The sequence below is a fragment of the Nelumbo lutea genome, chromosome 2 (assembly GCF_056320005.1).
Source record: "Nelumbo lutea isolate HS-2025 chromosome 2, American lotus-T2T, whole genome shotgun sequence".
NCBI classification, from domain to species: Eukaryota; Viridiplantae; Streptophyta; class Magnoliopsida; order Proteales; family Nelumbonaceae; genus Nelumbo; species Nelumbo lutea.
Window position 1 is genome coordinate 8,159,074 of NC_142685.1, and position 26,803 is coordinate 8,185,876.

A 26,803-nucleotide genomic window follows, 5' to 3' on the forward strand; every position below is an offset into this window, starting at 1 on the left:
GGAGGCCTTCGCCTAGCGGGGGCGCCCATCCTGCGGGGAGGCCTTGACCGGCCTCGGAGCGGGGTGGCGAGGTGGAAGTAGTGGTTGGTTCAGTGGCAGTTGGGGGAACTGCTGTTGGTAGTGATACTGGGAGATGTTGTGCAGCACTTGGTGCTGGTGAAGCTGGTGTTGCTGGAACTGTTGCATTTGGGCTTGCATTGCCCGCATGCACTGCACCAGGTCCTCCAACCGGTCTTGGCTAGCTGCCAGGGGGACGACAGTTGGTTCAGTGAAAGTTGTCTCAATGGGGAGATGAAAGGGGACGTTTGTGGTAGGAGGGTTTACGGATGCCACTGCTTGTGGCATGTTCAGGATGGGGATCCCATCCGCCGAAAGGGGGATGGTGAACTGTCCAACTCACACTATGGGGACCTGAAGTTGCTCCCCGGTGGCGTTTATCTCCGTGCCGCGTTTGGTGTTGCTGGAGGAGGCCATGAGTGTTGGGATTCTTGAAGAAGAAAGGGGGTATCGAAGTTTGGAGGGAGGCTTTTTGAAGCGTTTTCCCACAGACGACGCCAATTGATGGAGCGCGATCCGGCTGGTCTTAGCTGTCCGCTGTCTTGCTTTCGAACGAGGTAGCAGGGATCCTGAAACGGGGGAGATGGGAAAGCACCGGGGGGAACCCGGTGTAGAGGCTCCGAAGCTCAAGTTAGAATCTTTCAAAAGCAAGGTAATACCAGATAGCGCAAAGTTTTTGCATACCTCCGTTCTCGGGGGGCAGGGGGCTCTTATAGTCGCTTCGCGTACTCGTCCCGAGGCCCTTGTCAGATCGGGTATGATTACTCTTGCTCTTGTCAACTCGGTTGTCGTCCCTTCTGCTGAGACAGAACCGTCACTGCCTAACCGTCTAACTGGAGAGGGCGGCGTCAGTGGCGGTGGCAGGTGGCCGTTTAGAGTGCTGCTGCCAAAACGTCAGATCCCAAGTCAGTCAGGCGTGGCGCCCTCGGGCACGGAATTCCCTAGTGCCAGGCATGGTACGACTTGTTTGGCTTTGGTGCCTAGAAGATGCGAAGTGCTGAGCGAGGCGGTCTTGAGCTTGGAGGTATCCTGAACTGCAACAAGGTGGGTCAGTTCGGCGAAGTGTGTCCCGAGCTGTTACAAGGTGGCAGTTCGGCGAAGTGTGTCCCGAGCTGTTACAAGGTGGCAGTTCGGCGAAGTCTACCCCGAGCTGTTACAAGGTGGTAGTTCGGAGAAGTCTACCCCGAGCTGTTACAAGGTGGTAGTTCGGCGAAGTCTACCCCGAGCTGTTACAAGGTGGCAATTCGGCGAAGTCTACCCCGAGCTGTTACAAGGTGGTAGTTCGGCGAAGTCTATCCCGAGCTGTTACAAGGCGGTTTAGTTCGGCGAAGTGTGCCCTTGTTCCCGCCTAGGCTTGACCCCTTTTGTCGAGCTATCGTTTCTGCCATGTGTCTCATAATAAAGAGGTCGGGCCAAATTTTCCTTCATCATCATCTATAATCCCTTTAAATAAAATATGACTTCTTGACGGAGCCACAAAAGTCCATGTAATGTAAAAGTCACGAATTTCTATTTTAGCCATGTCCTCATCAAAAATTAGAGGTGGCATGGGCGGCCCGGGAAAAGTGCGGGCCATGCCGTACTGGCTTGTGTGCCATTATAGGCCATGCCACCCTCCCTGGTAGACTTGTTCATGGGTCGGGTCGGGCCGGACCGGGCTTTTACTCATCATTAATGGAAATAGGCTAAGTCCGAGCCCGAGCCTGGCCTGACCAACGGGCCTATAGTTTGGGCCCGAGCCCAGCCCTGATAAAAAGCCTGAAGCCCGAGCTTGAGCCCGAAGCCCGACCTATTAAAAAAATTACAATTTTTCCTATTCAAATTAGAATTAAAAACTCAGATGGTTTTTTTCCTATTTAAATGAATAATGGGCCTACAAGATGGTTTTTTTCCCTTTCTTTTACGTTTTAAAACATAGTTTTACATTCTTAAATAAAAAAAAAAATTCAAATGGACATAATCACAACCCATTTTAAGTCTAATTTTAGGTCAGGCCGGCCCGGGCTATTTTGACAAAACCCGAGCCCAGCTCGGATTTATTGCGGGATGGGTTTTTTGGCTCGAGTTAAAGCTCGCGGGCCTATAAACATGTTCACGCCCGTCCGGGGGTCGGGCCGGCCTGTTGGGCCACCCGGCCCATGAACAGGTCTACTCCCTAGTGAATAATTTAGGGGTCGTCTTGGCACGGCCCATGGCCCAGGCCCGTGTTGTGCCATGCCGTGCCACAGGCGGGGCTGGCCTGTGGGTTGAGCCTTGGCCAGGTTGGGTTGTGCATCAAGCCAAAGCTATTTATTAAAAAAATGACAAAAATTTTAAAATTTTAATTTTATATGAATTTCATGTATACCATTGCTTATATATAGAATAATTAAATAAATTAGAATAATAAAATTAAAAAGTTATTTATTTTGTTATTTTATTATATAATTATGATTTATATAAATATAATATATATATAAATATATATAATATATAAATATATAAAATATATATAGGCTGTGTGGGGCCGAGTTGCAGGCGGCCCATGGACCTAAAACCTAAACCCATATGTCGGGCCTGGCATGGCTTGCGGACCACAATGCCAGGCCATGGGGGCACAGCCTGATTTACACCTCTAAAAAAAATGAATTCGAAAATAAATAGAAGTGACTAATGAGTGAGTGAGAATAGAAAGCTCAAAGAATCAGCTACGCCCAATTGGAAAAGCTTTGGGTTAAAAAACCAATGAATCATAGCTTTATTGTGGCCCCACCTTGAATTGAATGATAACATCATGAATACTTGGAAGAAGTAGGGGTGAGGAAAAAAATTGAAAAATTGAACCAACTGAAACCAAGCCAAAAAATCAGTTAATGAAATTGGTCGGCTCAGTTTCGATTTGGTGTTTTTAAAAAGTTATGATTCAGTTTTGATTAATCGATATAAAAATTTGGTAATTAACCGAACCAACTAGTATATATAATTATGTATTTTACATATTTATGTGTAATATATAATATATTATTTATTATTTAAAATATAATATTTTATATATTTATAATTTTTTATTATACATTTAGCCCAGCGTTGCTCCAGCGGGGCGGGAGTAGCTAATGATATTCTCCGAAGCCCCAACCCTTTTACTCATGTAACATAAAGATGACGGTATTTATCAAACTTAATTGAGGATTTTTTATTGGTCAAAGCTTTCCTGGCATCTCTGGCTCTCGGGTAATTTCCTTGCCAGCTAAATGTCAAACACTGAATGACAAAGGTGCCAACTGGAACTGGCTGGTCGGTAAGGCCTCTCGTTTGGTTGTAGCGGTGGAGTGTGTTATGGGTTTGTCGGAACCTTCGATGTTAAATCCACCTTACTCACCCAACAAAATCTATGCTGCCAAAAAGGGGTATTGTAAGAGGGAAAAGTTTTTTTTTCCTACGTACACATACACACTGTCAAATGTTTCACAGACACGCTTAGTTAGAGGATTAGGGCGGGGCCCAATTTAAGCTACGACCTTTCTAGTATTACCATTTTCTTTTACTGAGTCTGAGAGCGGTAATTTTTATTTTCTTTTACTGAGGAAGTGATAGTTAACTCATTGATTTGGCACATGGTTAAAATGCTGGTAGATCTGTACCCTTTAATTAAAATGGTCGTAGACTTGTAGTTGGTGGCTGATGCGGCATTGATGGGCTAGATTGAAAAGGGCATATAACTGTCCAAGAACGAAACGTAAATAATTTGCCCATAAGCTAATTAATGTATATTTATTCTAAAAATAATATCATAAATGCCTCTCATTCTTTTTTAATATATATATATATATTTTCTTTTATTTCTACAAAGAAAGAAGTTTTCTTTCGCAGTACAAATTTATGTAGCAAAATAGCTACTTGCAAATTTTAAGTTTAGACAAACTCCAGTAGAATCCCGGCCGGAATATTGGGAGGATATGTGAGAATTGAGTCTTTCTCTCAACAACCTACTTAACCAAGCCTAATATTTACTATATAGGTCGGCTACATGAATTTTGCTTCACTATTTTATTTCATTCTATTTGATGTTATATTTATCGTTAAATTAAAGTCCTTCAATTTATTTTTTTACTATTTAAATTTATGTTCCTTTTTTATCTATCCTGAGCCTTGGCTTTTCAATCTTTCAATTTGTAATAGATTTTTTTTCTGCTACAGATAGGTCTTCTTTACACATGACCAAACCACGTTAATTACAGAATAATCAAAGGGAAGGGTGTATTATTTACTGTAATTTTTTGATTTGTCCAAATAAAATGCAAAAGTGAAATAATAGAAAATATACTAATTCTCATTTTCTACCCAAATAAAATGATAAAATGGCAGCCGCACATGGGGAGATATTCCCAATGCACGGAGGTAGTGTTTTATAGGTAAGAAATCTGGAGTCGCATTTAAAACGTTTCTTTTTTTTCGTTAATTTTCCTGTTGGAGTTTGGAAAGACGACGAGTATCCATCACTGATTGAGTAAACAGCAGAACCGAGCTCCTGGCCCATTAGCCAACTCAATGGCCTGGACAGCTGGTTGGGCCAGCCTGGTGGATTCCTTAAATTAAACACGACTGGTGTAGCACTCCGTCCATTAATAGGTGTTCAAAGTATCCAGCCAGCCACTACTTCATCTGGAACATGGAGTGCACAACCAAAACAAGTCAGTTAACGCAGCTTGCCCAAAGCCCAAACGCAGAAGACGTTCCAAACAGGGCTTTATATTATTCCTTCTCTTGACTTGGTGGTGTGGGTTGGAATGTCAGATTTTGGTCTGGCTCAGGACTTAATCTGATTGGGCTCAATCCAATCAAAAGTCAAGCCCATGTCCAGATCGTAAGTTTGCTGGTTGGAGTAGCTGTCCCTGGTCTTATTCGTCTTCAACCTTCAGGTATAAAACCATGGTAGCACCTGGTTTTATCTCCAATATTCTGCGTGAGGAGTCTTCCTTGTATTGATACATGTAACTGTGTTTTGGTTGAATCTCAATGAAATGTAGCTAAGGCATAGCACCTGCTACCAAGTTCATAAAAGCATCCAATTAGCCCATTTTTATTTGACACATCAGTTGCCTAGTACAGCCCTACATGTGTATATGATTTAGGTTCTGATTGCTATTTCTACTTGAAACGTTTTGGATTGATTAATATAAACCTGTGAAAAACTTGTATTATCACATCACATGTGAAAGTTAATTTAGATAGAATAGTTCAGCTTCACCGTTGGAGCAAGAAACACCAATTTGATGCTTCTAGAAAGAGCCTCTTATATATGTATTTTCAAGATATGCTTATTTTAACCATAAATAGCTTCAAATAACAATTATATGCCAATTTTTATTGATCAACCCAAATGATTTGAGGTAGAAAGAGCAATGGAATCAAATACAACCTTAGTAATCTACGAGGTTTGATGTTATTGACAATCTAAATGGGTTCTTAAGGTTTGATGTTGATGAGGGGTAATTTGGCACGACCTAGTAAGTAAAGGTTACGTGGACACGATCTGCGCGAAGGGTGACAACTCAGCAAAAGGAGCCTATTCAACAGTTTTCAGAGCTCAAGTGTTCGGTCACCTCGGCGTAAAGGCACATCGGCACCTAATCCAGTTTGGGGCCCAAGATTCGAAGTGACACATAATTGACTCTAGAAGCTTCCCAGCAGACTCTGAACCTCACGGGATCACACCGCGTAACGGCAGGCCTTATCCTCTCCCCGCCTGTATCAGGCAGAAACAATAGACTTCATTGACTGATACGTTATTCACCGACTAAAGCGGAAACGGATCTCATTCACTCAGGCCGAAGATCCCAGAACCATTTCGTAGGACCCACGGCAGCTCAGCTATATAAGGGCAACAACCCCTTCAGGGCACAGGTACGCACGATTACTTACATTCAAGCTCTCTAGCACTCAAACTTTAGCTCGCAACCACAACAAAAATACTGATTTAAGCATCGGAGCAACCTAACCGGGTCATCCACCCCGATCTCTTTGATCCCTGTTTTGCAATTTCATCCAGCTCGCCACGTGAGCACGCCCAGGCAACCTTCTAGCTAGGAGCTCCTAAATCCCGCACCATCTGTTATTAACAATCATTTCAGGTAGAAAGAGCAATAGAACTAATTGGATAGATCTGGAGCTAATGTTAATATATGCTCTCTATTTCGAGTTCTAATCTTTGAAGAGAATGCGGAGCTTGGCTTTATTCAGGTGTTCTACAATATAAATATTTTTATTTTCATTTGTTTTTTAAAATAGTCACATAAGCAAATGAACAAAAATATGCTATTGAACTCTATTTTTGTTTTGAAAGGCAAAAATAAGCTGGTTTGATTTAAAAAACAACACATACTATTAGAACTAAGAACATGTTTTTCATGCTTTTATGTTCAGAAATAATCTATTTTTAATCGAAAAAGTTTTTATTCTTTTTTTTTTAGAACTGGCAGCAAGAAAAAACAATTCATGTTGTAGAATGCTGCCACTCTTTTGAGTTTTACTTTATTACAATTCATGTTTGTTTTGAATCTGACTCTGCTGTGTTGATTAAATCTTTGACTGAAGATCTAGTAGATGATCATCCCGAAATTGTGTTTTTTGCAAGGATATCAAGGCCATGACAATAGGTAGATCTTTTAAACTTGTCTACTGTCCAAGGGAAGATAATGGAGCAGCCCATGCTGAGGCCAAGTGCGGCTGGACGAAGTCTTTCAAATCATGAGTGAAATCCCAATGTGTATTGCTGAAGCCTCAGCTAAAGACTTTCTCTTATGTAGCTAGTTTTTTTAGGTTCTCTGTGTTTTTTTGTTCTGTTTTGCTTTCTTGTTCTTGTGTTTTTGTTGGTGTGCTCTTGTTCTTCTTTAATAGAAATACTTTGTTACCCTAAAAAAAAGACTTACACTGTTAACTTATTTAAGGGTTGTTCTCCAATGTGAATTGTTTTTTCTTGTTTCTATTTCTAAAAACAAAACAAAATCAGCTGATTTGAAAACAATATGTTCTTAAAACAAAAGCACAGAAAACATATACTTTTTGTTGTGGGTCGGGCTTTGGAAGTGGAGGTGGTGGTGTGCTTAGCCATTGGCCCATTGTCATGGAGATCCACTATTGGTTTTTGTTAATTTCTATGAAGAAGTAAGTAACACCAAAGTGGACGCAGAAGCTCTTTTGGATGGCCTAAGATTATGTATGAATTGGGCCTAATCTGGAATTTGGCTTGATTTCAACTGGGAAAGGCAAGGGAGAAGCAGGGGGAGAGTTTGGATGTTTTGGAAGTGATGGTGAAAAGAGTCCAAGGGAGAACAATGTTGAAATCCCTTGAATCAGGATCAAATTAATCTAATTTTAGAGTGCCCTTATGAATTAGTGTCTCTGAAGATCATTTTGGTTTCAGAGGGGTAAGGTTTTTAGCTCCCCCCCACACACACACACGATTTTTACACAGTAGTAAAATAAATTTATGATTTTAAAAAACATGAGCTATTCCATGGAATAAAAATATGGTTGGGACTTATTTTGGAAGAGAAAAGCTCTGTTCATGCCACTCCCGTAATGTTTCCCCTAAATGCTAAAACTTCCCCTAGTTTCTTAAAATGGATTAATACCTCCCCTGTCATATCTCATATGTATGAACTGTTAAATCCAACTGAGGAGTTAAAAATACAATGTTACCCTTATTTGTTCTTCAAATTTTCAGAATAAAGGTATAATCCAATAAACGGAAAACAAAGGTTTACAACAATCTTATCTGAACATAACAAGGAGCTCTCTAGTTATGATTCTTCTCGCTATCAAGGGAAATTCCTCCCTCAATTTATTGTAAACCTCGATGAGTTCGTTAGTAACCACAAAAGTTGCATAAATAATTAAGCTATTAAAAAATGGTGGCCAATGGAATCCGTTCTACTGACAGTTATATCCACTAACTTGTATCAATTATGTTATTTACAGAAAATAACTCTACAGATGGACTTGACAGAAAATCCATTAAGCCAAGATCTAATTTGATTCATTGAACTTAGAACGGTTTATTAAACGACTTTCCAAAAGATGTGTTTTTCTAGTATATCACTTTGGGTGTTTATTTCAAAAAGATGAAAATTCAATTAATGTAAAGATGAAATATATTCTCCAACTTTCATTAACAACAACTCAACAAGATGATCAGGTGTAGGTGTGGTTGTTGACTTTATGGCTATTGCATATGTAATCTCTGCTTGTTCACAGCTTATCGATTAATGAATCACAAAGCACAGGAGTTGGAAGTCAGGAAATGAAATCTCTGTTAAAGGGTGAGTTTTCTATAAATACAATGAAAACAGGCAAAGTGAATAAAAGGGACAAAATTGGGTTTTCAGAAAAAATCACCTTTCACATGTGCCATTTTGTAATGGTTTTTGACAGATTGATAAGGGAAGGGAGGTTTTTGTGTGATGACACTGTTTTTCAAAACAGGGGAGGTGTTAGTCCATGTTAAAAGGAGAGAGGAGGCTTCAGTCTTTTACGCAAAAGAAAATTATGATTTAAAGAACATATTTTCATCTAATTATAGATTATGTTCCGTACTATAAAAATGATTTTTGATTTAAAAAACATCAGTTTGATGGTTTCCAAAGAAAAACATATATTATTTTTTGAAACAAAATTAATTTATTTTTGCGTTTCAAAGTAGAAATAAAGGTCAAGACTGTGACTATTTCAAAAACAAAAAATATTCAACTTGTAGAACACCTCCCCAATTTCGTAGGTTGCTTTATAGGAACTATTTCTTAGTCTTAATGTAGTTGGAGAGGTTGGTTCATTCTCTACATATAGGGGTGGGCAAATCTAGCTGTAGTGCTGTGCAAGTCAATCAATAAAGAGTTGTTACTCGTTAGTTTGTTTTTCATTCAGTTGGTATCCTTTGGCCGAGTGCATGTGTTGGGTAAGGCCCATATCAGCTTTCACATCTTCTTCCAAGAATCATTAGAAAACTCAGAATATTCCATTTTTGAGTGTTCAAGCAGGTCGGTGACCGGTCCTGTTGGAGGTTGAAGATGAGATTTGGTGTGGGACCAATTAGGCAGCTTCAAGATTTCACTGCCAAAACCACTTTGGCTCTGCATCTTTTTGTCTGTCCAGCTTTGCTCTGACGGGCTTTAGCGCGCTCGCACTATGGTTGGGCGAAAACCTATTCTTCATTTTTATATTTGCTAGTGGGATCCAAGCCTTGCTCTATTTGGTGGTTATTTTAATTCATTCGCTGGATTTCTGTTATTTGGTTCCTCTGATATCAAACTTTGTATTTGATATTTTTAACCCAGCTCCAAACAAAATCAGTTGTTGATTTTTTTGGTATTTTTGTCATTATATCTACAATCATATTAAATTAAAGGCAAAGAAAAATAATCCGATTATAGCTGCAAACCAAACCAGATTTACTTAATTTCCTACTAATCAAATTTTCCTTGGTTAGGCAAGAGTTGAGAGCAGCAAACCAGACCAGGACCCTGTAGAGAACATGGGACTGATAAATCAAATTAGTGGGAAAAGAACCATCCCTCACAAACAATCTGGTTATGGAATATGATTTGGCAGAAAACACCCTAGCTTATTATATGTATAGAAACTGATTACTTTCTTAAAGACTTTTTAACTCTTTACTTTACAGTATACACACACTAAATGGGTTTGATTCGTCCTATCCAACCAATAATCATTGAATTGTATCCTAAGTCCTAACAATGTTAATGGTGCCTGATTAGTGTTAAACGACCACCAATATATAGTAGAATAATTAAAAAACTAAATAGAAAGTAAACTTACCGAGTAATGGCTGAAGCCAAGCCAATGGGTCTGAACTCTCCTTTCCAACCAACAGTCTTGAACTGAGAGTTACTATCTCAATTGTGTTTGATTGATTGGTCTCTACTGTCCTCCATTCCAACAAAGAAGAACATGAGGACGTGAGAGAAAATAAGGGGTTTTTTTTTATAGAAAAACCAAATTTGTTTGATTCCTATGGGCGTTACTGGTCCTCTCACTGCCATCCACCTCAAACTAGAGGAACACTTTGCATTTCATCTTCGCCAAGTGTTAAAAAAATGCAAAGATTTTTCTGCTGGCCCATTCAACTCTTCTGTTGTTCTGCTACACTCAAAAGAATGATTGGGGGGAAATAACAAAGGCCCGAGAGGGAATGTTGGAATGTTCAAAAAGAACCACCGCTGTGAGGAGTGTGTTAAAAAAAAGGGAAATCCTTGAAATATAAAATGAGGATGTCTTCACCGTTTCAGGCATTTTAAGAGGATAAGATTGAAAATATGAAATCAGGGTGTATTGGACGATTCATCCATTTTCTCATTTCATCTTTAAGAAATCCTGAATCATAAATTTTAAACCCTTAAATCTTAAATTGTCAAATCCTAAACCCTAAAACCTAAAGTTTAATTCTCTTTAAACTCTAACTCTTTACCCAAATCCTAATCTTAAACCTTAAAATTTAACTTTAGAATGCATTGGGCAGATGCATGTCCTATTTGGTGGGAGCCAATTTTTTGGCACATCTGCGGAGACTCATTTAGAGGTACCCAACCCTATTTGTAGGGATTGAAATCACTTTAATTTCATCACCGTCATCATCATGCCTTATCCCAAATATACGGGTTAGTTACATGTATTTATTTGATTAATTTGTTTTATTTAAAACCATATTTACTATTAAATTATTAGTATTTAAATTATTTATTTATTATTTCGATCTATCCATATCCTTTTTGATCTATCCCTAAATCTTATAAATAAATAAATAAATTATTTACAAAAAGAGAGAGAGAGAGAGAGAAAGAATTGCTACACTATCCATAATGCAAACTGCAAAGGGTCAACAGAGATATCTATTTATGTTGACTACACATCACTGAGACTATCTGATCAAAAGATAAAAAATTGAAAAAGGATGAAAAAAAATGCAAAGCTTGTAAGAAGCATGAATCTTTAAACATTTTAAACCAATGAATTTTATTTCAATTTATCTATAACATTAATATGCAAACATTCTTCATCACTACTTAACTATTTCCTTAACAACCGGTTAATGATCGATTTAATTTGTCAATATCCCGTCTTAATTCTGAAGGATTATGTTAAGACAAAGCACATTCCTCATCAAGTTACAATAATAAGCAGAATAAGACATGCCTGGTAGTTCAATTTTGCCTGTTTTGAACAACTAATGCAAGCCCTGCTGTCAAATTTAATTAGTCTCGTCAGGTGTGTATTCATGTTGGAACTCCATGTTTATCCATTCAAACTGTGAGTTTGAAAACGATATGATTCCTTTGGTGCTAATTCATGCAGCCAATTGATTTTGCAGTATTATTTTATTAAACAACCCATCTAGTCACTTTATATTGAATTGCTTAAAATATAATGCAGATACCCCAAATATATATACAATTTGGTAGAAAAGCAATAAAGGATCCGATGGTCAAGAGGCACTCATCATACATACAATGTATCTTTTAGATTCTCTTGAATATGGGGTAAGTTAGTTCACATTGATTGATGAGACAAGACAAACAGCTTTTCTTTCCTTTTCTTTTTTTTCCTTTTTTTTATTTTTTTATTTTTGGTGGTTGGGGAAGGGAGGAGTGGAGGGGGAGGGGGGTCGTAGGGTTTACTTTCTATATTTGAGATGTTGATGTTTTCATGTGGTGTATTCCCATTGGTTGATTTATTCAGAAGCTTACCCAATAACTATAAATAAAGAAAAGTCATTTCAATCATATCACGACTCTCCTCTCAGAAACCTGTTTTAGGCTTTTAGCTACAGTTGTGAGTTAGGAGTTAGGACTTATCCCATTATCAATTAGCACTAATTATCATTCATCAAATGTGGGCCTACAGCCCTAGAGTAAGACCAATGACCCCATACTGATTTTATTTATTTAGTAGTGTTTTGGCACTCTGAGTTTGAATTTATATTAACAAACAAACTCTATTAATGAGAATTCTTGTAATCATATAATCTATATCTAGTTACATATTAAATTAGGAGGAAAGAAACCCAAGCATCAATACAATACATCACGACAGAACATTGTGTATTGGAATGGAAGGTGGGATTTTGTTAGACTTTCTCTCAATAATGAAGAATCAACATGTATGAATGGGAAACCATATTATAATTAGCTAATGGTCCGGGTCTAAAAGATTCAGCAATTTCTGATTAAAACAATTATCAGGATATAATAATTAAAGAAGGAAAAGCTGAGATAAGGGAGATTGAGATTCCATAAGATGGTAGGTAGCTAATGATAAACAAAAAAAGATAACAATGGGCGCAACGCGCATGTAGAATATAGGCAGAAAAGGCTAGATGGGAGCAGTAGTTGTCAAACTTCCCATTATCCAAAGCACCATCAACAATAATGAAAAGACATTAGAGGGTTCCCTTCGTTGATTAGGCTCTCCGAGTGCATTTCCTTGTTTGTTTAGATGGGAAAAATTCGAACCACTTTTTTGTCCTTTACTTTCTTGGATGCCCTTTTTTTCAAAATTTTCAGTCAGGAAGACGCAAGGCCACAGCAAAGATTGGAAATGCCCAGAAGAATCAGATTATTATACAAGGAGTGAAAGGAACGTTTGTGTTATGAAAGTTAATAGAATATTAAGTGATGAAAGGGAGGAGTCATCCTAATAGGAAGTTGGAACACGGAAGGGTTTGTTGATGTGAAACAAGAAGAATATTTAGATCATTAGCATAAAAAGGTTTATTTAACTAATTAATTAGTAGAAAGCCCTCACATTCACAAACCCACTTGATGACTGATTAGGAATTTGGGTTCCTTGTGTTCTGTATATGTAGTACTTCTAAAGTTCTAATTATAGGAAGGAAACCTCTTAATAAGGATATTTTAGATTTGTAACCTGTCTTTCTTATTGCTTTGGATGTCTAATCACTAATGTTGTCATAGCCATCTCGGAACATTCTGATTTCTGACCCAATTTTTAACTTTTATCCTAGATTAAGTAGTCCTTAGAATTGAAATTTTAGCATTAAAAGGAATTAATACTAGTCATTTTCATTAATCATCTTTAGTCATAATTAAGGAACCACTAAGCATCGATCATGGTTAATTTGTTAGGCTGTATTTGGTTGCAGTGTAAATTTATTTATACTGATGCAAAATTATGGCAGTGCAAATGTTTTGGGTGAAAATAAGATCTAAACAAAAATAAAGTAAAATTCCAAACAAAATTAAACCAACTTTTACATTTTTTTTTTCATTTCCACTCTCATGTATATCTATTAGTACAAATAAAATTACATTGCAACCAAATACAGCCTTAATTTAAAAGAATCACTACCTTGTAGAGATTTCTCCATCTTTTCTTTCAAAATATACACAGGGTATCTATACAAAATTTCGCTAGCTGGACACCGGCTGAACATTAGAAGAAGATCTACTTAAGGGGGAGTTAGGTACTGTAGCTGGCGATGTTGGGTGACTCGTAGATACTTCTCTCAGCCTTACCCAAGAGAAAAAAAAAAAAAAAAGAAAAAAAATTAATTTTTTGCCTCGTTTTGAAGAGTAATAATACCAATTGAATAATTTAACCAACTACAATATTAAACTCATTAGTAATATGAATTCTCTAGAATCTATATAAAGGATCAATGGGAATTTTACTCAATTGTTTTCGTGTACGAGTTTCTAATACTTCTTTACAAGGAAAAAGATCCTTATGTTTTGTTGGTATTTACGAATTAAAATGACATAAATTAGTCATTTGCAATTTAATATTCATTTGTCAAAGCTTTCTTGAGAGTTAAATAAAATCTTGAGCTTTTGGGAAAAAAAAAAGGAAAAGTAAAATCTTTTGGACATTTATTATTTGATTAAAAATTAAAGACTGTTCCTGCTCGGATCCCATTTCCCTTGTGGGGGAATCGAAGCCCCAACAGAGATGAAATATGACCGTTGGAACTATAAATGGTTGGTGAATAATGAATGGATTGAAGTGATGGGAGATAAATGGAATTCCTCAGTCAAACCACAAAAGGGAAACCACGTGGAATTTGACATAATACACCCTCCATTTGATGGGTGTATCCGGATTAAAAGATCCATTTATATTGCACCGTCCAGTGACAATAATACAACATAACTTCCACTTGACAATAGTTTTTCAATATTAAATGCCCAAAATTGAAAAGAATTTCTGGAAGGGCTGGCAAATTAAAACAGGTTGTTGGTATGAAGACACCAAATTTTCTCTTTGTCAATATTATGCTGAAAACACCAGCGTGGCAGCGTCTACAACAAACTGTCGACTCAGTCAATAATTTGGCGATGCAGCCCGTTGAATCATGGTCCGTTTGGTCCAGTCAGTGGGTCTGGTGTCAATTATAATATTGTTTTTTTCTTTTTGTATTATAATTTATTTTTATTATCAATAAAAATAAATTTTATCACATCTAATTTTATTATTAATTGACTCATTTGACCTGAGTGAATTGGTAGACTTTAATTTACTCTCCCAGCTATCGGTACTGCAGCTCCTATGGACAAAACCTCACAAAGCATTGTTTGAGAAAAAACAAATTATTGAGAGTTAATTTTACCGAATCAACACAAAATACCCAAACTAGTTCAAGTTTATTTATTTATTTTTTTTTTTGGTACAAAGTTCAAGTTTAATTTTATAACTATGGCATGGTACGCACGGATTCCATTAATTTCACAGCGACCCACTGTCAATTACCCAATTTGCAAGCACAATAAAAAGGAGGCGGTACGTTTGTCATTGTATGTGTTGGAGAGAGAAGCACAAGAAGAAGCTCTGTAAGCGATTCCTAAGGAATGTGAGAGAGAGAGAGAAAGAGGGTTTCCTTCTTGAGCAATCATAAGATGATGAACATGTGAGAAACTAATAAATTGCATAGGGCCCGTTAAAGGCTTGATAAAGGCTAAATGAAAATGGTTCGCCTCACCTCCAATGTTGGCCCCATCCCCTGAAAAGCTTCGTACATCAAACATCCATCAACACCTCTAATCAAGATATGGTTGCCTGCTGAAAAAGATCCCAGACTCTATTCCTTCTCCACCGCTACAAAATATAAATATTGTATTGAAGAAAAAATATCCACCAACCAAAGAAAATTTTGGGGCTTGTGGGATACGTATTTTCTTTTCTTTTCTTTTTTTTTGTTTCTTCCTGTTTCTTTGAAAACTTAAGTACCCCACAGTGCCCACATTCAAGTTTTTGGATATAATGACGTGAAAAGGTAAAGGATAGGATGAAAGAAAAAAGACATGAAAGAGTAGGTATGGGTCGCAAGGAACAGGTTGCCCTTAAATCCCACTTGAAGGCAAACCTCATTTAATTTGACTACAAAACCCAAAGAAGAATGAAGAAAACCGAATGAGAGAGAGAGAGAGAGAGCGCACGGGAAGTCCCAAAGGTAGAGTGGACTGTGGACACCACAATTGCCGGTCCTCTAGCAGGCAAAAAATCCCAACGAGATCTCCTACCTTTTCTTTTAACCAAGTGCTCTTTCAAATCTCAATTCCCCCGACTTCTTGTCCTCATCTTTTCTCCCCTTCTCCCTCGTTAAAGTAAAAGCTGTTATATTTCTTTTCTTTTTCTTTTTTTTTTTTCACCTGCGTACCAAAGAACAAAATATATTGGGTGAAAATCATTGAGAAAACAAAATAGATGGATATTTTATTTTAAAAATAGCATCTAAGCAAATAGTTCTACTTCTTTAACACTGCCATTATAGTTTTAAGTTTCTCTGCTTTTACCCAGTTACTACTGAGGACAGCACGTGCTTGGAGGGGCTTGGGAGTGTACGGAGTAAATAATCATTCATCATTCACTGCATTTGGTTCTTACGTGAAATGACAAAATAATCTTGCTTTTTCCATAGCAAATTGCCAACAACTAAAGATCAAGAAGGGAAAATACATCTATATATTATATGTAAACTGTAATAACTCTTTTGGGACAAAAGACTGAATTTGCAGCAACTCAATAGAAGAAAAGACAGAGGCAATTTTTCCCAAAAGGATGAATCCACTGATTTTTTTTTTTTTTTTTGTCAAAGAAAATTCCGTTAAACAAACATAGGAGCAACAAAGCAAAAAGAAGATAGAAAACCGAACACAAGGACGCAGACGCACTGAATGAGTATTGACTATTGAGTAGCGGATTTGTGAACCGAGGAGGCCAGGACGCACACGCACTCCCTTCTATGGGTGTGTATGTGTCTCGTAGACCGAGATTTTATTTGAAAAGAACTAACACAAGAGTCAAATGGAACAATGATCATAGGGCTCTTTTGAGGGTGGGGTATGTTACTGCCTAAAATCCCGACCATGAACAAGTCAGAAAACATGATGCCTCAACCTCTCTATTACTCTCAGGGTCAGGGCAGTAGCCTTTGGGTAGGCAATGCACCATCATGATCTCTGTTCGCGTTTATATAAACACTATTTATTAAATGCCTAAATAATCCCCACCCTTTCCTGATAAGCCCCACCCTACTCTCTATTCCTATCGTTAAATGACTAAATAATCCCCACCCGTTCCTGATAAGCCCTGTCGGTAGGCCGACAGCATCACGAATTTCCAGCCCCAGCTTCACAGGTTCCCTGCAACAACCGGTTGTTTGCACCCGGAATAAAATGACGGAAGTATCCCGCGATGCAGAAAAATAACATGAAATATTTGTACAAACATCCTCCCCTGTGATTGTAGCCTTTCCTGAATCCTCTCTCTCTCTCTCTAAACGAATTTTATTATTTATAAAATTAAGGGGAATTTTAATAAATAAAAGTTTGTGCTCTTCTAAGATACATTCGTCAAAGAATCAAATAAATTATTATATATGATTACAGAATTAAAAAAATAAATAAATAAACGAGGACATGCTTACCTAGTTTATTTTAGGTGGGTTTTGGTGTAACTTGCTTGAATGCCACAGTGGGAGCTATTCTGCAACTCCTCCTCTGATGCTCCAGCACGAGTTCTCCAGCAAACCAATCTAGTTTCTCGAAATTGCTTTGCTCCCCGATTCTCTTGCCGCCGAAAAGAATCGACTCAACATTCTTCTGTTTAAGCATCTCTTCTGCCACTCCGATTAGCATCTTCACATTGCTGGGACTTGAGTCAGAATCCACATTTGCCCCAAAAGGACCCAAACCCGATCCATTTGCCTGTAATGCAACAATAACGAACAAGTTATGAAATCCAAGAAGAAAAAATGGGTTCATACCATCAACTTTTGAAGTTGCATTACTGATGCAATCTCCTGTAATCAATCTCAACAACCTCGTGGTACAGGATACGGGTTTGAAACCGAAACTAATCGGGCGGGTAATGCAAAACTGAGTCACAGTTCGCGTTATAAGTATTTTAACGACACATTTGACAGAAAATGTGAAGACTATGAAGAGTGTAGAGTGAAGTGAAAAAACGATGTCCCCTTTTTGTCGGTAACTTGGAATGAACAAAGAACCACCACCATAGCTCGAACTACCTACTTTGTTCCCTTTCAGCCGGAGGGAAATCCCCTCCCCTCTCATCTACAGCTCTGCCTAAAAAGTTAAAGCCAAGAAGAACAAGGGGAGGGGCACACTATACCAGAAGTAAAAAATAGAAAAAGTAAAAGTAATTGGACACAAATACTACGGAAAATGGCAAAACCTGAAAATGAACATTATACACCATTAATGACACCAGTGAAACCGCGTTTTCGTCCTCTTTGGCTCTTTTGTAGTTTTGTTAGCTACTAAACAGTCACCCATCGTCGTCTATTCTTCCCTAAACCATACGAATAACGGAAAATGCCTTTCCCTTCTCGTCTTCTCGTATAAAAAGAAGGGAAAACAACATTAATGGTTTCAGGCTCTCCTGCTAGAAAGCAAGCAAATGTAACAATTAATAGAAACTAGAAAACCGGAAACAAAAATAAGGAAAGAAATTCCGGCTAAACCCTTTGCCAAACTATCACGTGGAATTCATCGCCCTGGGCGTGGACCAATAGAAATACGCTAATGGTCAGGTGTTAACTTTGGCCTATTGAGTGTTGTCCTCTGCAATCTGCAGAAGGCCATATATGGCTGGAAACGCCCCGCTGTACAAAGTCTACAACAAAATCCATTTTCCCGATTCTATCAGCACAACACTCTTGGCACATTCACGACTCTATCAAGAATAACTCCCCAATTCCCTAAAACTGAGGCAGACGTAACAGGGATACCAAGCGGGATGCGCAGGTTATTTGCAGTAAAAACGATATAGCGCAGGTTAGACAACGGCCGGCAACCCCGTTTCGTCCCACTGGAACTAAAAAGCGAAACCGAAATGTGAAAAAGAAATTAATAACCAAGAGATAAAGCATTCACCGAAACGGCGAACGTTAGACTCCCGTGTAGATCGTTTTGATCACAGAAATACGCATACCTGTATACGAACGTAATTGCTGCTACGGCTCTGGCCGAATGCCATCGCCACGGCGTGGTCAACCAAATCGGCGGCACCGTCGCCAGCAATTCGAGTAATTGGCCGCGCCCACTCCTTTCCTTTCCACCCTTTGACCTGCTCGTACTCGTAGCTGCCCTCCAGAAGTTGACCACACCCCAGAGACAACACCATCAAGTCCTCCACTCCTCGCACGAACGGGAACTCATGCTTGTTGTGTAACACGTGGGTTATCGCTGCCGCCGCCGGGTTGCTCATCGCCAATCCACCGTCGACCGCCACGCACCGAGTATGGCCGTCAATTGATCGCATGGCCACCGGTTCGAACATGGCCGGCTCGGCCGACGTTGCTCGACAGACCTCCCAGAGCCAGAAGTCATAGCTGTCCGTCTCCAGCGCATCGGCTCTGGAGAAGAGAAACGGAGCTGAGCTCGAGAGATCGTAACAAGGCATCAAAACGGGCTTCAGTGTGTCTTTTAGCGTTAGACTGCGGCCTTTATCCGTAAACACCTCCTTCATCGCCTTCTCTAGCCCGGCTGTCGATGAACTAGTTGAACCGCCGGCTCCACCCTTGAAGAATCGCCGTATAAAACCCCCGCCGGAGAATGAACCAGAGGAAGATCGATAAAAACGCCTCCCCTGTTCTGCTAAGAACTTCCACGTCTCCTCCGCCCGGAAAATGGGTCGGTTATCGCCCTTGGTGGCAAAGAGCATCGCCGTGAAAATCCCTCCGAAGCCTGTTCCAGCGGCAACGTCAAAATAATCTGCTATTCTTGCGTCTGGATTTCCGGATTTGGTCTTGAGAGCTTGTTCTAGGTAAGCTAGGGCTTTTCCTGAGAGGATCCCTCTCATTCCTCCGCCATCAATGCTAAGAATGCAGACCTTACCTCTCTGATTCTTGATCGCCCCCACGCCGTTACCGGTGGTTGCCGGAGATGTAGTCTCGGATTTTGTTTCTGTGGCTGGAGCGATCTGTTTGGGAATCCAGAGTTTCTGATCGTCGTAGCCGAAGAGAAAATTACTTTCCAGAATAGAGAAGATCTCATAACTAAGCTTATCGGTATCGATGCTCGGTTCTTGCATTTCCGATGGATTACAAGCCATTTCCGTAAAATAGAAGAACGAAAACAATTAAAGGAAGATTATTAATTGCATACCTTGATTCAATCCTTTTCTTTTTCTATTTCTTTCACTACAATCTTTGATCTTACTATTGGAAGTAACTACTTTGCATGCTATCAGTACCAGAGACCATTTCAAACTTAGCTCCTTGTTGACATGGTGTTAACGCTTACCGAACTCTTGTTTTCTCCGGTGCCGTAGGTTTTTCAAGTTTCAACCCCTTGCGTCAAACACTCAAACCCTAAATGCCTTAGGTACTGCTGTGGATATCAGCATTCAAGTTGCGACTCTCTCTCTCTCTCCCCTTATTTTTTTCTTTTTAAGAATTCAACCAGATTTTATTTATAAGCTCGACTATCTTTACCTTTTGCTTTGAGTATCCCTGTTGAACTGCAAAACACCTTTGGAAACTTTGGTAGTCCGAGAATTAGTTGCAGATTTTGCCTCAGTGGTGAAATACCTCGGTGGATATGCTTGCCTCAAAGATCTCGCTCCGAGGTACTTGTGCAGGATCTTGTTTCAACCATCATCCCGTCATTGATTCTCGCAGATTTTAGCTTCTTAATTCCTATTTTCTCCTCTCCACAAAACTTCGATAAGAAATCTCGCCGTTGAAACTTGTGCCCTATTAAAGCTCCAAAAGACCGTGATAATACTAATGGTTCATTCGTCTGCAATTGTCAAGCTGTCGAAGAATAAACTCTATTTTCTCTGTAAATCATTTATATTCTATTACCGATCAATCTTTAACTATCAAGAAGCAGAAAACCTCGTTGAACAAGAAGACCTTTGGACTACCTCCTATTTCTCCCTTCCGTCTGTCCCTTTATTAACTCGTTCTTTCAGGACTTGTTCCTCTCCGGTTAAGGGCCTTCACTCTCTCTCCCCCTTTATCAGAGCACGCCAGAACTACAGCAAGGTTTAAACCAAAAAACCAAAGGACGCAACCAAGGCAAAAGCGCAGGACTTGCAGAGCATGTCTGCTAGCTTTTAAAACCCGAAGAGCTTCGATATTTTTTTTTTTTTGGGTACATGAGCTCGCCCCAGCTTGGACGTTTATGGAATCGTCTATCCTCTCTCTCTCTGTCGCTCGCATTAACATGGTCATTATTTATTAACCGTGGTCCGTGGTATACATGCCCTGATGCTCGGATTTACAACGTCACCGACGGTTGCTCAGTTGCTGCCGTGGCTCCAAATATGGTGGTGAAGATAAATATCCGTCGCCAACTCCACTGCGTATACGAGATCGACGGTCAATATGCAAATTTCGTCGATGAAAATGTTGATTTATGGGACCCAGCATATGCTGACGTAGATCCAGGTGATTGACTGGGGAACCGGGAGGGGAGTGGGGAGCAGGCGAAGCGGCAAGGCAGTCAGCCAACCCCTCCCCTCCTCGACGCACCATTTGAGAGTTCAAATCAGCCATCTACAAGATGTTTCCAATATACGGCGGAGATGTGCTGTGAAAAGCTATCAGGGCAATTTTTTAAGGGCTGATTTTATCTCACCATTCCATTCGTCCATTCCTCCTTAATTTTCAGCATCTAACCGGGGTAAAACGGGTCGAATGTGGAGCGGATTTGTTTAACTCACATCTTTATTCCTTTGCACTTGAGCCAAATGAATTGGGGGTGGATTTGGATGCAGATGCAGACCCTAGAGCGGGTTTCTTTAAATTCATATTCGTTTGGGGTTGGCAACCTACAGAAATATACAAGTTTGCCAACATCCAACCTGTATTTGGATCCTTGCTTTGGGATTCAGATCGGATTTGTTTATAAATAAAGATATTTTATAAGAGGATTTTGAACCCATTGGATACGGGTGTGGATCTGGACTATATGTCAATGACAACCCACTCTGTTGAATGCCGTAACTCCAACACAATTAGCGGTGACAATTTCTGACCTAACCCAACCACTCGGTAGGCGGTGGCAGATTGAAAACCCCTGGATGTTTCCGTTCGTTGCGTGGGTTTAAATTGATCGGGTGAAGGTATTCCAATTGGGTACGGTAAATTGTTAAAAGTTCTTCTAAAGTTTGTTAATTATAATTATCTATTAGGATAAATTACAATTTAGGCTCGGTTTAGAAAGAATATAAATATAAATATACAAAATATAAGATTTTGTAATCTGTACTCCTTCCAAACATAGCCTTAGCGTAAATTACAGTTGCAAACCCACTCTATTAATAATAAGAGGCATGAAAATGATCAAGATATCCATCCAATCACTTTTGACCAATATATTTATTTTTCAGTTTTTCTCTTCATATCAATTATTACCCCAAATTCTTCTAATAGTTATTCTAAAATTGGTTTATTTTCTAAAATTTCCTCGCTCAAATGTAAATTTGAAAGTTAAACTCTTTTTTTTTCCATAAAATTTGTATTGTGTTTGCTATATAAACAAACCTCAATAATATCCTTATCGGTATTTTGACATTTTCATGCATCTTGTCAAAGAATTCTAACAGAGAGGTTTATTTGCAATTATGTCAAAAAGCTCAAAGGAGCTAATTGCAATTAACAAGTTACAAGAGTGGTTTTAATAACGGTCCAAAACTTAAGGGCAGGTTGAAGCAATTTACTCTAAAATGTACTATGTTGAATTTCATGTAACTAGAGATGTAAATCAGAGTCGCCCCTGCGGCCCGTCTTGATACAGCATGGCACGATAGTCCACGGGTTATGTCAGACCCGGCATGATGGTTCGTGCCATGCTGGGCCTAGGGTTCAAAGTCCACAGGTTGGCACAGCCCGTAGCGGGACGCGCTTGGCCCATCTGAAAACTAGCTGTTGGGGACCCCCCCCCCACCCAATGGCTAGTTTCAACTTTTTTTTTGGGAGGGGGTGACATAAATAACCCCTAATAGCTATATAGGGGGTATTTATGTATTTTCTTATGGGGAGAACAAAATGACATAAATGCCCCCCAATAGCTATATAACAAATAGTTTATGGCATTTTCGGTAAAGTTATAAATAACTTTACAATGACCAAAATACCCCTCCCAATAACTAAAAAAAACTAGTTTTTACGGTATTTTGGGCAATTGGATTATTTTCAATTCCTATAAATAGCCTTATCCTCCACCATTCTCATATCACACCAATTCAATAATTCTCTTAATCTCTTTTCTTTTCTTTCTCTCTCTCTCTCTCTCTCACACACACACACACACACACACATACATTCTTTGCAATCTGAGTGAACTCTGATAGTCTGATTGGCTGATTATCTGATACTCAAATTCTCAACTTTATTGAAGTTTCAACAAAAGGAAGACATGGTCAACCAACTCAAGTTAGCAATTTGGGAGGCTTGAACGTTGAAAGGCTTCAACCATTGAAATCAAGTTGGGATTCTAAACCGACAATCTGGGTAAGTCCAGTTAAATTAATTGTCATTTTCTCATAATTAAAAAAAATGGCAGACTCTTCCCAAAACCAATTCCCCAACATGTTCACTATTGACAATATTCAATCGCATCATGATAGTGATAGTACTGATGCCATTGATATTGATGGAACTTTCACCCCTGGTACTGATACTAGGAGAGAGAAAAAGAGGGCCTTTAAGTTGAGAAGTCCGATTTAGAAAATATTAAAAGTAGAGGATTTTGAGGGGAAGGGAAAAATAGTAGTTTGCCAAAAATGTAGAAAATACTTTAGTTATTGTAGCAAGGGTGGTACTAGCCATTTGATCAGACATTTGCTTACACATGAGAAAGAAGAAGAAGAAGAAGAAGAAGAAGAAGAAGAAGGGAGAGAAACAACACAAACACAAATTGGGAGGGGGGTTTAGTACATTTAAATATTCACAAGAAAAAAATGATACGAGAATTAGCAAAATACATTGTACATTCAAAACAACCATTCTTGTTAGTTGAAGATACTAAACTTGAAAAATGGTTTCGTAATTGTGTAAATCCACAATATAAAAAAGTTTATAGAAATATTATTAGATCGGATGCTTTAAAATTTTTTTATTCAAATAAACAAAATTTAATTTATTTGTTACCAAATCTTAATTCTAAAGTTGCAATTACTTCTGATGTTTGGACTTCTAAATTTAACATAAGTTACATTTGTGTTATGGGCCATTTTATTGATGAGAATTGGCTTTTAAATAAAAGAATTTTAAGTTTTACTAGGCTTGAATGGCCACATACTTGCATAGTTATTGCTGCAAGCATTTTAAATATTTTACATGCTTATAGAATTGAGAATAAATTATTTTCTATTATTGATAATGCCAGCAATAATGATTTTGCAATAAATATTTTAAAATCTCAATTAAAACCATATTTAAATGGTAAATTATTTCATATCAAATGTGCATGTCACATCCTAAATTTACGTATTCAAGATGTTTTAAATATTATTTCTACTCATATTTCTAAAATTAGAAATTGTATTATATATATTAAAAGTTCAGGGGCAAAAAAACAATAATTTAAATATCTATGTCAAAATTATGATTTAAAATATAAACATTTTATATTAGATGTTAAACATAGATGGAATTATACCTATGCTATGTTAGAGAAGTTGTATTTCTCATAAACAAATTCTTATCGATTTTTATAATGCAAAAATGCCTAATTATATTATATTTGAGGAAGATTGGGAAATGGCAATTTGTATAAGAGACATTCTAAAATATTTTTATGATGCAATTAATGAATTATCAGGTATTTATTATCCAATTAGTTGTAATTTACCTTATCAATTAATGATGATTAATTGAAAGATGATTTAGATATTGGGAGAACATTTCTCCTATTTATTGCTTAGCTACAATATTATATCATAGGATTATGAAAGATGATTTAGATATTTTACTTGAAATGTATTGCGAAAATGTAACTATTGAAATTATAAATAAAAAATAATAAATTAATAATTTATTATTTGAAATGTATAGTTTATATGAATATGAAGTAGTAAGAAATAATCCTACAACTTATACAACATCTTTTACTTATAATCTTGAGTCCATTAGTATAAGAGAAAACTTTTTTATTTAATAAGTAGAATGCAAGAATCTGCTATTTCTACAACAATTAAGCTCATTTACTGAACTTAACTTTTATTTACAAGCAATTTTTTTCTAGTTTAGGTGAGGGAACAAATAATTTTGATATTTTTAACCTGGTATAATGAACATTCAAAAAATTATCCAGTTGTCGTTGCCATGGCACGCGATCTACTAACTCCTCCGGTGTCTACAATTCCATCAGAGTCTTGTTTTAGTGCAAGTATCAAGGTGTTGGACGACAAGGAAGCTACATGAACGATGAAAGTATAGAGATGTGCATCTGCTTTAAGGATTGGTTGGAAGCAAAAGATAGATTACAAAACAAATGATGGCATGACACTACACCATATATTTCATTCGAAGTAGATGATGAAAGTCATAATTCATGAACAATAGTTGACTAGTTGTATAGAATTATTTATTTATTTTTAATTATTGTAATTTTTGTTTTAATTTTATTTTATTTATTTACTATTTTTTTAACAATATAATTTTGTATTTTTAATTTGTGACTATATTGTATATTTTATATTTTATTAATATATTCCATTTTCATATCTCATTCATCCAAGTATCCAATCATTGTATGCTTCGTAATTTGTATCATTCAAATTTAATGAAATAAAATTTATAGTTTTCTTATAATTTGTTATTCCATCATTCTTATTTGGTTAATCATTTTTTTTTCATTTATGTGTTAGATTTCTCATTTCTTAATTTTTTCATATAGTTACCAAAGCTCAAATAAAAGTTAAATATTTTAGTTTTACACTTTTACTTAGAAAAGAAATCAAAATTTTCAAAAAAAAAAAAACAAAAAGAAAAGTGAAAAAATCAGCCTAGATGGTTCAACATAGGCCTAAGACCCGTCTTGTGGCCTAGCTTGGTAGGGTCGGGCCGTGGGCCGTGTTAGGCCGACCCCCAAATTTTTCAACGAAGAGGGTGGCATGGCCCTTGCCAGTTCACGAGCTGCCCGTAGGCCATGCTGTGCCGGCCCGACCCGGCCCACATTACACCTCTACATGTAACTACTAATTACTAATAATTATTCACGAAGTATATTAAATAACCTGCAATGAAGTCAATGTGCAAAGGGTAAATCCCTTAAACCTCCCCTTGTTTTTTCTGAAAATGTCTTAAAAGTTAAAACCTCCCCTCAACATTGACATGTCCTTAAATCTCCTCTACTCTTTGGGGATAAAGGTCATTAAACGATATTCAAAAATCCAAATTTGGAATCGGTTTTGGCATAATTGAATCGAATTCAGATATACATTGATTCGATTGGATATATTTTCAAATCGATTATAATGCTAATTTCACCCTTATATAAAATAATCAAAATGTTTAATGACAAATACCTTTAAACCTTTAATTGAATATAATATACTTATATCTTCAACAAAAATAAAATGCCCTTAAACCCCTCATCACCCAGCAACGATTTATTTATCCCATACAAAAACAAATACTAAACATTACTTATATTAACAATTTAAGGGGAGGTTTAAGCGCATGTTAAAGTTGAGGAAAGATTTAAAACCTTTTAGTAGGATGCAAAATGGGTCGGATCGGATTTGAATTAGGGTATATTTGAATCTGATTTGACATTATTCATGTCGGATCTGATCTGATAGGACTTTATTTGAATTCGAATCCTATCGGTAAGTTGGATCTTATCCGATTTGACTTGTTTTCTTCAAAAATTAATAATTTTTTTAAAAAGAAAAATAAAATATACTAATTTAAATAAAGAAAAATACAAGTATTTTTTAATTATTTTCATCATATATGTTTATAAAAAATAAATAATATAATAATTTTATAAATAAATAAATTACATATATATGTATCATATATATTTATAAGTATATAATATGTATCGGATCTTCTTATGTGAGATATGGGTATTCCGAGTCCGATCCAAATTTTCTGATTGGATCCTATCACACAATCCAAAGATCCAAACAGAAGTGATACGATTTTGACCAAATATGGTCGAATCTCGGACCGTATCTAATCATGACCCCATCCATTTGCACCCCCTACTTTCAAAAAATCCGAAAAGGTTTAAGGGATCTGGGTATATCTAAT

At 37.5% G+C, this 26,803-nt stretch overlaps 1 protein-coding gene across 1 annotated transcript; it reads right to left on the reverse strand.

Moving 5' to 3' along the window:
- Positions 1–14,915: 14,915 nt before the first annotated feature.
- LOC148868398 (patatin-like protein 6) lies at positions 14,916–20,744 on the reverse strand. Its single transcript, XM_088972464.1, has 3 exons — positions 18,520–20,744; positions 16,991–17,270; positions 14,916–15,713 (listed from the first exon to the last, which is right to left on the reverse strand). The coding sequence occupies exons 1-2, from the start codon at positions 19,639–19,641 to the stop codon at positions 17,001–17,003; spliced, it is 1,392 nt and encodes a 463-aa protein (XP_088828590.1). The 5' UTR covers positions 19,642–20,744; the 3' UTR covers positions 14,916–15,713; positions 16,991–17,000.
- Positions 20,745–26,803: the final 6,059 nt, after the last annotated feature.

Coding starts and splice junctions, on each gene's coding strand:
- LOC148868398 (XM_088972464.1), bottom strand. CDS start 19,641: ATGGCTTGTAATCCATCGGAAATGCAAGAACCGAGCATCGATACCGAT. Junction 17,271..18,519: donor GCAATTACGTTCGTATACAG/GTATGCGTATTT, acceptor GTTGCATTACAG/GCAAATGGATCGGGTTTGGG.